The sequence below is a fragment of the Barbatula barbatula genome (assembly GCF_947034865.1).
Source record: "Barbatula barbatula genome assembly, chromosome: 17".
Lineage (NCBI taxonomy): Eukaryota > Metazoa > Chordata > Actinopteri > Cypriniformes > Nemacheilidae > Barbatula > Barbatula barbatula.
In genome coordinates, this window is record NC_136780.1 from 18,609,300 (window position 1) to 18,620,385 (window position 11,086).

The 11,086-nt window shown below is 41.0% G+C and overlaps 1 protein-coding gene across 3 annotated transcripts; it reads left to right on the forward strand.

Annotated features, from left to right (window-relative positions):
- The first annotated feature begins 482 nt into the window (after positions 1 to 482).
- hmga1a (high mobility group AT-hook 1a) lies at positions 483 to 10,619 on the forward strand. 3 transcript variants are annotated; one of them, XM_079478681.1, is made up of 6 exons: positions 483 to 618; positions 711 to 970; positions 1,699 to 1,805; positions 2,829 to 2,921; positions 4,739 to 4,798; positions 6,731 to 10,619. In XM_079478681.1, exons 3-6 carry the CDS (start codon positions 1,716 to 1,718, stop codon positions 6,815 to 6,817), a joined length of 330 nt encoding a protein of 109 aa, XP_079334807.1. In that variant the 5' UTR covers positions 483 to 618; positions 711 to 970; positions 1,699 to 1,715; the 3' UTR covers positions 6,818 to 10,619. The 3 variants fall into 3 exon arrangements, with proteins under 3 accessions (XP_079334807.1, XP_079334809.1, XP_079334808.1); XM_079478683.1 differs by lacking the exon at positions 483 to 618 and having other exon boundaries at positions 812 to 970; positions 4,742 to 4,798; positions 6,731 to 8,623; XM_079478682.1 differs by lacking the exons at positions 483 to 618; positions 711 to 970 and adding an exon at positions 1,114 to 1,489 and having other exon boundaries at positions 6,731 to 8,623.
- The last annotated feature ends 467 nt before the right edge of the window (positions 10,620 to 11,086 follow it).

Here is an 11,086-nt window from a genome sequence, read left to right on the forward strand (position 1 = left end):
CATACAATGATCAGCGAACATAATGACTCACGATGACTCCTCAGTAAACACAAGGAATGGAGGAATTAGTCACTTTGAAACAATGCTCTAATTTGCATGCTATGCCTTTTAAGGGGGATGATTTTGCATTGAAACACGTCTCTGTTGATCAAATGGTCTATTGTGAGGTCAGTAATATGTTAAATGGTGCTGTGCCATCACTTGTATTTGCAACATAAAACGCCTATTGACCTGATCTTGGTTGCCAATAGTTGTAGTATCACACCTTGTTTTGTCCTGCAAATGTGAAGAATGTTTAGACAACATCCCTTAACAGGAAAGAACCAGCTTCTCACAGACAGTAACAGAATAGTTCAGCTTTTTTTCTTCACACTTCATGATATTGATTCATCTTTGCGAAAAGGTTATACTTTCCAGAAGAAATGAAACATATTAAATGAGCTGATATGTGACTGTACTAATACAACATCTGATACTTTCAGGTTTCGACGTGAACCCTTCTATTCTACTTTAGCCCATACGCTGCCACGCTGAAGGATCATATTGTCGAACTGGGGAAACATGATGAATCCGATTAATTCAACTGACGGTCCATACACAGAAAACGTTTCTTCTAAGGTTCTAGAAGTACAAGCTTACATCTGTAGTAGAAATGAAATATTTGACATTTTTGGTGGAAACGACTTCATATCTTTTGTTTTACTTTAAAGGGCGAGCTGGCTCCACGGGAAGCGTCATCGTGGTCGACAGGGCAATTCACCAATGCAGTTTGTCGGTTATGTTGTATTCCCACAAAGGCCCTCCCACTTGTCCCGCCTCCCGTATGTGTATTTCCCGTGTGGAAGACCCCGTAAAATGCTCCTGAATCTCCCGAAGGCTCGTGTTGTCTTGTCTGTCTATCTTTCTTTCACATTGCCCGCGCTGTTTCTTCACGCACTGGACGTTCCCCCTGAGCGACTTCCTTCAAAGGGTAAGCTGTCACATTGACTCTTTCTGTAAGCATACTTTAGTAGGGGTTTCTTTCTTTAAGCATGCTTTAGTAGGGGTTCTCTCTCTGCGGAAAATTGCGACCGGACTTTAAGGTTTTATAAGCGATATTGGGTCCCGATTTACAGATTGGCGGGCGCACATGAGCCTACTCAGCAATGTATTGTCTACGGGAAGCCACGAGAATTCACCTTTCACAGATAAATCGTTTTCAGATTTCGCAAACAGTACAATGCAACGTTAGACGTTTTATAAGAGTTTAAAACCGGTCGATTTGTGTTTCTACAAACGCCCTCTTTCCTTTTATACAAATTTCACACGACGAAACCTCTCGGCGATGCAAACAGCAGATCGTGTTTTCACGCTCTCGGGTATTTAAAAGGGCGCGAATCTCGCGCGGTGTGGTGTGTTCATGTTCCGGTTCGCGCACCACAGCCACTCGGCTTCAGCCTTCGGTTTTAAATCTTCGCAGCGAACTTCAGACGTTTCTTTCATCATTGAGGTATTTTAATGAACCCGTTCGTTACTGAAACTCGTATGCGTCAAGACGTGCGAGTTTGCGTGAGTCCAGGCCTAGCGCGTGTTGTAAACAAACGGGAAGCCGGTCGATCAGCGCGTTCTTCCGTCGCTCTCACTGTGAAGTTCATTTTAAACGTCCACTAGAAGGTCGCCGGTTGTACGTTTATTTGTGCTGCTTTCACTTATATGCAGGTTTTCAGTGAGACACCATGAGCGATACTGCCAAGGACACAGTGGCTCCTAAAGAGAAGGATGGAGCAGAGAAGAGAGGACGTGGAAGACCACGGAAACATCCACAAGTAAGTTACCGGTGTTCTCCTTTAGCTTTTCTGTGAATGTTAGTGAGCGAGTCTTACTGCTAGTGCTCGGTGTGTTTGCTTTAATGATGCATGTGTATGCGCAGGCACTGAGGGGGTTGTTGTTGTTGCTCGTGGGGCTGGTAGATTTCTTTAGGTGTATACGACGCTTCATTGCACATATGTGATGGTCATTTGAGTGGCAGTATGACCAAGGCCTGTAACATGATCCCTTTAAACCAGCAGTAACCCAGTTCAACCGTTTCGCATCCTCACTGATTGGCTGGTGGGAAATGCCAGTGTGTGATTGGTTCACGTAGCCATCACTCAAAAGAAAGGGCATTGAGTTTAAAGTTTCTATTACTCAGCTGTGTAACTGGAGCCTGCCAGTGGTAATTCATGGCCACCAGCAGATATCTGTATATATTGCCCGCTCTTGATTTAACACAGAAATTGTGTTTTTGAAGGAGTGTATTTTACAAACTAACATCGAAAAATCTCGCAACTGTAGACTGCGTACGGCATTTCCATTTGATCGTTGTCTGCACGTCACATCCTCTTGGTCCTATTTAGGTCCTATTATATGCTCTGTGTCTGGACTGCTCACAAGAGATGACAGAATATAAAATGTAAAATATTACTTCAACGGTTCATATGTACATTACGTGCGTTCGTCTCCAGTTGATGGAGTGAACTTTGATTTGCATACACCATCACATTGCATAACTGTTTCCTTATTTCCTAGTAAACATTTATTATACAATACCTGAGCTTTTGCCACGGCAGTTATTTTTTGGCCGCCGGCGATAAATGATTTGCACAGCCCTTTTAAAACACAAATCCCTGCCATCGCCACTTTGGGCCAGATTTACTAACAGCTTGTGGCAGCGCAAATACCTCTCTTTGCAGTATTTACTAAAGATGCGCTCTGAAAAGGCGTAGACAGGCGTTTGCCCTGTTTAATAAATCTGGCCCTTTGTCTTTCAATATTTTCAGTCGCAATATTCATGTATTGTCAATTTGCAGCAGGAGCCCAGTGGATCACCAACACCGAAGAGACCGAGAGGAAGACCAAAGGGCAGCAAAAATAAGCCAAGCTCCACAGCATCTAAAGGCAAAGTGAGTAGAGAGGATTCTCGGCTGTTGTGTGCATGACTGCCACCTCTGTTATTCTACATGCTTTGCTGAATTCAGCTGATTAGATTGAAACGTCAACAAACAAATTCTTAAGACTTAGAAATGTCTTGGGTACACTGGCCTCTTAACAGTCACTTTGTTTAACTTTTAAGTAGGGTTGGGTGATAAATCGATTTTAGCGATTAACTCGAACTTGACGTTTAGGTTTTTTTTTATGAAAATCGGTTTTCTCTTTAACTTCTACGACCGATGCTCCAGAGTGTTCACACCAAACGCGAGTTGCGCGAATAAAACGCGATATTCGCGAGTTGTTGGACGCTTGAACATTTTCAGTTTACTCGCTTCATTCACTCGTGTAATTCGCGCCATTCGTGAGTGAAATACGCGTCATGGGAGGGCCTTCTGGCAAGCGGCTCTCGTCTAATTGCGACATGGATTTTGTTGAAAGGGTAGCAGCACACCCAGACTCTGATCCACTTCAGTGGTGGAAGTGTCACGAACCAAACTTCCGAAGGCTCAGTAATCTGGCCAAAAAACACTTGTCTGTCCCTGCTACAAGTGCCCTAACAGATAGGCTTTTCAGTGTGGGAGAGGGAATTTTTACGTATGTAACCGGGCATGCCTCAAGCCAGAGGTAGTAGACAGGCTTGTCTTCCTGGCTAAAAATGTGTAAATGAAGAATGTTGAAACTAAAGTATTGGAGTAGATGTTTCATTTTGTTTACAATTTCAGGGATTCAGGAAAACTGTTTAAAGTTTTGTTTGCACTTTATGAATACTGCTGTATGTATTTTTGTACAATCTAATTTTGTCATTTTTGCCACATTTATTTGACCAAAAAGGGACACACAATTAAATTATTTATTTATATTAAGTTATTGATATAAATATATTAAGTTATTTTGAAGGTGCATTGTCACTAAGTTTGAGGTTATTAGAAAACTGATAAGCTACATTTTCACTGTTTACTATGTTTACAAGCATGTTTTAAGGCTTGTTTCCTGTGACACTTATGCCCCAATGGGAAATTTAGATTAAACTGCATAAAGGAAAATCAGAACAAAATAAAGAGTACATTTGTTTTGAGCAATTTCTTTCAGTTGTAGTTTGTTTTTAAATAGAAAAAATAAATCGATTAAAATCGAAAATCGGGTTTGGAGATTTTTTTTTTAAGCCATATCGCCCAGCCCTACTTTTAAGTGTATCACCATCACCACCAGTCTTAGATTTAAGTATTTAGGCAGCAGATGTTTTTCGCCAAAGTGTGTGCAACAAAAATATCAGCAAAGCAATCTTGTTCTCATAAAAGTGCACAGATTAAACCCACTGCTCAGTTCCGGTTGATTCTACAGACTTCCTGCGAGCTTCCTGTGCCGTGCCAAACGTTTTGCATTGCAGGTGCAGCCTAGGAAGTCGGCAAGATATTAACCCCACCCCCTGCTTCCACTCTTCCATCCCTTCCATGATCTATTGTATGGGCGACAGCTGACCCTCAAACCATCCCCCCACATGGTCACTGCTTTCTCCTTCACTGTGCGTGTGTGTTGTGTGCTCAGCGTGCAGCGAATGTGTGTTGTGTGCCTGTGTTGGTGTCTCTCGCCTGCTTATACCAGCTGTCTCTCAGCTCTGGGCCAGGTGGCCAGCGAACCGAAGTGCACTGCATGCTGCTCATGTACGTTTCCAATATAATAGCCAATGAACTTGCTGCCCTTGGGCCGTGTGCCAGCATGAGTTAAGGCGCCCTCTAGTGCTTAGCTGCATATTTGGCACACATTTAACTTATTTGTTTGCCCCCCCCAGAAGGCAGCTACGGCATCGGCACCTGCAGGGATGAAGCGCCGTGGAAGACCTAAGAAAGCAGTGAGTATCTAACTTAAAACTGTGTCTTTAGTGTGGCTTTATAACAAAACCACAGGGCTTAACCAGGTTTTCTGTGTGGCAAGTTGTTATGGGTGACGACCAAAAACATTTGTCTGCTATCACTAGGGATCCCTTGCTATTCTGTACCATCAGCATCTCCTGCCATTTTCATTTGTGACAGACCATTGAATGTCATATGTCAAGTCAGTTTGACACACGTTCGGAGGAATCCGAAGCTGCCTGTTTCCTCGACAGCTCATGTTGTACTCATAGGCTCTGTTTTTTATGCTGCATTCCTCTCGCATGAGGCACAGTTTTGGCACCACCGTTTGATTTTTCCGCATTTAAACATGTCCACAGGAATCCGGTGGGTGTGTTGAGTCACCCCAGACTTTGAGTCACACTACTTGTGCCTAAATAGTCAGAATGCTTTCTTTGATTATTTATTCATGATATCCCACCCTTCGTTTTTCTTACAGAACATTTAGATGCATCAAATTCAAATTAATGTGCAGTAGCAAAATGTGGAAGTGGAAGATTTGTTAAGAGTTTTTGTACCCTGCTAGTAGTGCTGCCACAGGAGTGTACATTAAAGCTGTTTAGTGCATGATGATAAGAGCAGAAATGTTGATGCCGTTCGTGTGTTTTATTATTCCTGGTTGTGCTACAGAGATCTCATTTGTTCATGTGATCTGAACTGTAACTGGTTGCCACAGTGAATCATTTAGATTCTTTAATGATCACTGTGCACGTAAGAATTCTACTGGAATGCATGATAAATTAATTGGAATGCATGATAAAAAATGTTTTTGATAAAAAACAACAACAGGCAATCTCATTTTGGAACCAAACTCTTCATAAGTTTCTAGATATTTAGGAAATTTGATACATTCACATAGAGTACTTGTTTCTTTGGAAAACAACACTCTGTATTGGAATATCTATTTACTCAGTTGAGAAGTTGCCAGTTATAAAATAATATGGTCCAGAGATTGCATGTTCCACTCTTCCCAAAAAGCCTTGATGTTCATCTTAAAACTTTGACAAAAAGGTCAAATAAAACAAGATTAATATTGGAGGTGCATTTGAGGGGTTTGAAACTGCTTAATCCAGGAAGGCTTTAAATAAGTCACTGAATTGGCTTTTGTCCTGCTTGATGGGCCAGTAATGAGCTTCAGATAAAGTAACCTAGCTAAAGTTAAGTAACCATGATGATGGATGGAAGTAAAGGATGTTTGATTGACATATACAGAAAAATAATAATAGCCGATGAATTTACATTTCTGTAAGGCTTTATGCCTTTCATCATCCTGTGCACTCATGTAGAAGTCTCTTAACCATAGACTGTATAAAATATGGACTTAATGTCCATGACGTCACCCGTAGGTTTCTGAGGAGCTGTTTTGAAGCATAGTGGGCCACCACCTTAGCAGTGTGTCACTCCTGGATAATCAAAAATAGGCAAAGAGGCGGGACGTGGTTGGAGCAGAGGCGCCTGGTTGCTGAAACTCTTTTTTTCACTGAAGTGACCACGCACCTAATTTGTTATTCAAAGATATACAGTTATACAAAAATTCCCCCTCCTCACAGTTGTCATGAAGGGTCAAATTAGCTAAATAGGCCAAAATAATTTTTTGTACCATGCTGAAAACTAGTTTGTCCTGCTGTAAAGCATTTTTACATGTGGCTCAATGAGATTCTGCTCTGTTTTGGAGCCAGTCTCTAGCGGCCAGTCATGAATTTGCAGTTTAAGTCACTTCCGTGTTTACTTGCAACCCATGTGAGCACCGAGTCTGAGCAGGAGGAGGCAGGGAAAAGCTGTCTGCTAGATGTCAATAACACACAAAGCTTCTTCAAGTGACTGAAAATTAGTTTTCTTTGCCCTGTAACGTGACAAAGCGCATTCTCTCGTTTGATTGAATTTCCCAACAGGAGCAGGAGGAGCCATCTAAGTCCTCTGAGGAGGAGGATGATGAGGAAGAAGAGGAGGAGGAGGAGGAGGAAGAAGAGGAACAGTAACTAGCAAATCTTGCTACCTCACCAACCGACATGATTTCTTCCTGTTGACCAGAGCTGGACTGACACCCCATCCTCTTACACTAATGCCACCAACCCGTTCACTTTTACTCTCCAGTGCCCCCTAGTGTCAGGGAGGCCTGCACACTTCATGCGCCTTTTCTCTGTGAACACCACTGAAAAGACTCAAAATACTGTACGTCTATTCTTGGATGCACACACGTGCGTGTGTGTTTGTCTCGCACTCAATGGGTAATTGGTAGAAATGTTCTGTCATTATACTGGACAAAGATATGCTCTGATGGTGCCTGACACAAAGCGATTGCTGAATACTGTTAGTTTTTCGTACAGTATCAGGCCACAATTTTACGTTTGTTTTTACCTGTCAAAATCAAAGATGTGGTGGATTGTGTGATATTCGTATCAGTGTGTACTGGACAAAGGTGAATTGACCTACTCGTTTTTACTTGGCTTGCGTGTGATAACTCGATGTCTCCAGTTATACTTTTAGCTACTTTGTTCTTCAAGCTAGGAATAAAATTAAGCATATTTGTGAGTGATAGTTTAGATGATTTTTAACTCCTTGTAATCAACGTATCCTTTGTTTTTCCCTGTGAACCTCTTTTTTTCTTTTATTTGATTTCACTGAGTCTGTATTTCCTGAACAATTTTACCTGCATGCCAGTGTTATGTTGTCCGTTTCCCTAGTGTACATGCAAGGGGAGCTTATTGTGTATCCAGCGACGTGTGAACTAGCTGTTTTTTTTAATGATGACGATTGGTTTTTAATTGTGAAATTTTAAAGACTGCCTTCAAATGAGAAAACTAGTGTTTGGTTTCAACTCGCCACGTTTCATTTGAAACCCCAGCAAGTCCCAAAATCACAGAGCTCCTGAGATATGAACGTTAAGATTGAAGACTTTGCTAGATCATTCCACTTGCTCTTAATTTCCTTTAAAACCTCCCAACCATGTTACTATGGTCCACTCAGACAGCTTTGATAGTTCAACTGTATCGTAACCTTTTTTTTGTGTGCTTTTTTTGACGTGTTAAACTCCATGTCAGGGAACGCTGATCGGTCCAGTGACTGGGTCTCCTCTCAGAACTTAATGCTGCTACAAACATGGTTGATTAAACCCGGAATACTGCAACCAGGTCAGTTCTACTCTGGACTTGACCGTCACATTCATACCTCACTGTACTCAACTCTTATCTGACGACGTTCAGCTGGCCTCAGTGTAGCCTTTGGCAAGAGCTTTTTTTTATTGCAGTGTCTGATACAGTCATAGCAATTTCCATATGGTTTTTTGTTTGTCTTATGTTTTTAACTGAATTTGCTCACAGCTGTGCGCACATTTAATAAACAGTAACTGTTGGTTAATTCTTTTATACATAAACATCTGGACACGCCACATGAATTACTGAATTGAGTCAGAAAGATGCATTACATGTTCACAGACTGTGGTAGAGACATATAGGTTCTGTGTATGTGTTTTTGTTCAACTTTGTTTTGTATACATAATTGTTTGGTGCACTGAATTGATTTGATTATACCATGGAAAATAGATGTTGTACCTAATGGCTAGTTATTTTGGGTAATAAACTACATCCTACTAGTTGATTAGGTCTGAGCCCCCATTGAGTAAACCGTGTTGGTACTATGTCTGTTTGACGCAATGATTTTAAACATGTGCCCTCAATACTGAACTGGTTTGGGATCAGTCTTTTCAATGTATACAGTCTGCATTTTCTATTTTGGACTGCAGGAATTTATATGAAAAATGATAATAAAGTTACAGATTCGTACATAATTTGGCGCTTGTCACTTTTTAAAATGAATTATGGAATAATAATAGAAATGTATCTAAACAGAGGGCAGAATAGAACGGAACAGAACAGAATAACTGATAGGAAAGAAGAATATGCAGAGTGCACAATGTCAAACTGTCTAAATGTGACAATTCCTTACCCTAGAGTCGGTGTACAGGTGTTTCTGTCTGTAATAGATGTCAGTCATAACTTTAATATTTTTGGGGAAACTTTCTTATTCCTACACAATCTACATGTTTGTCAGTCAAGTCTGTGAATCGATGTTTTATATCGACTTATACACTCACCTAAAGGATTATTAGGAACACCATACTAATACTGTGTTTGACCCCCTTTCGCCTTCAGAACTGCCTTAGTTCTACGTGGCATTGATTCAACAAGGTGCTGAAAGCATTCTTTAGAAATGTTGGTCCATATTGGTAGGATAGCATCTTGCAGTTGATGGAGATTTGTGGGATGCACATCCAGGGCACGAAGCTCCCGTTCCACCATATCCCAAAGATGCTCTATTGGGTTGAGATCCTGGTGATTGCGGTGGCCATTTTAGTACAGTGAACTCATTGTCATGTTAAAGGAACCAATTTGAAATGATTCGAGCTTAGTGGCATGGTGCATTATCCTGCTGGAAGTAGCCATCAGAGGACTCTCAGGTCATAAAGGGATGGACATGGTCAGAAACAATGCTCAGGTAGGCCATGACATTTAAACGATGCCCAATTGGCACTAAGGGGCCTAAAGTGTGCCAAGAAAACATCCCCCACACCATTACACCACCAGCCTGCACAGTGGTAACAAGGCATGATGGATCCATGTTCTCATTCTGTTTACACTAAAATTCTGACTCTCCCATCTGAATGTCTCAAAAGAAATCGAGACTCATCAGACCAGGCAACATTTATCCAGTCTTCGACTGTCCAATTTTGGTGAGCACGTGCAAATTGTAGCCTCTTTTTACTATTTGTAGTGGAGAGGAGTGGTACCCGGTGGAGTCTTCTGCTATTGTAGCCCATCTGCCTCAAAGGTAAGCTGTGGCCTAGTGGTTAGAGTGTTGGGCTTGTGATCAGAAGGTTCGAATCTCAGTGCCAGCAGGTCATGACTGAAGTGTCCTTGAGCTAGGCACCTTACCCCTGATTGCTCTGCTCTGCCACTGTAAAAAAAACTTGTAAGTGCTTTGGATAAAAGCGTCTGCAAAATGAATAAATGTAAGGTTGTGCGTGTTGTGGCTTCACAAATGCTTTGCTGCATACCTCGGTTGTAACGAGTGGATATTTCAGTCAAAGTTGCTCTTCTATCAGCTTGAATCAGTCGGCCCATTCTCCTTTGACCTCTAGCATCAACAAGGCATTTTCTCCCACAGGACTGCCGCATACTGGATGTTTTTCCCTTTTCACACCATTCTTTGTAAACCCTAGAAATGGTTGTGCGTGAAAATCCCAGTAACCGGCCCGTCTGGCACCAACAACCACGCCACACTCAAAATGACTTAAATCACCTTTCTTTCCCATTCTGACATTCAGTTTGGAGTTCAGGAGATTGTATTGACCAGGACCACACCCCTAAATGCATTGAAGCAACTGCCATGTGATTGGTTGATTAGGTAATTGCATTAATGAGTAATTAAACAGGTGTTCCTAATAATCCTTTAGGTGAGTGTATATGTTTTTGTCTCATTTTAATCCACACTATAGAGATGCTACACAAACCAGTCATAGACACATAAAAGGCAAGAAAACATGTGTGTTTATTAAAAGTACATAATACCACTGATTAAAGATTATTTAAAAATTTTTTTGCTTGTAAATGTAATTGAGGTTGATAAGTTTGGTAGTGTTGTATTGTTGACAAGGACCTAAAATGCCAAATGTTTAGTTAAAAGTGTAAATATAACTGCGCTAGGGCTGCACGCACATATTTTGATACTGGTCACACTGTAATTGAGTAGATGTTACACACCCAGTAGCAAATAATAATTGATAATAAACAAAAAACGATAACATTAAAGAAGAGAAATATGTGATTTTGGATGGAAATGCATATTTTTATTTAATCAAAGCAAAAATACTACCTTATGAACAATGCGAAACTAAAAACTGGATCACCCTAATAATGGATAAATTCAACAAAAAATGGAGGGAAATGCAACAAAGAAACCAAAATGTGGTCCAAACAACAATTTGTTTCACTAGTTCGGTGCTTCAAACCAAATAGAAAGTTTAAGTAGAAATCGCTGCAGCTGGGAGGAGTTGACGCCACAAACTGCAAGTGGGAGGAGCTCACGCCAAAAGCAGGCTGGATTCAATGGTAATTGTGGACGGCAGGATGTACAGACCGTAATGAAAGCACTATGACTTATGACATTTTTAATTAAGTTTTATTTTCTTGTCCTGTATTTTTGAAACATAATATTCCGCCATCAACGGTTGTATATGGATATTGAGATGT

Bases quoted from the DNA above. Each gene is read 5' to 3' on its own strand.
- hmga1a (XM_079478681.1), top strand. From the start codon at position 1,716: ATGAGCGATACTGCCAAGGACACAGTGGCTCCTAAAGAGAAGGATGGA. The intron at 1,806-2,828 runs GTAAGTTACCGG...GTCAATTTGCAG, and splicing joins GACCACGGAAACATCCACAA to CAGGAGCCCAGTGGATCACC. The intron at 2,922-4,738 runs GTGAGTAGAGAG...TGCCCCCCCCAG, and splicing joins CCACAGCATCTAAAGGCAAA to AAGGCAGCTACGGCATCGGC.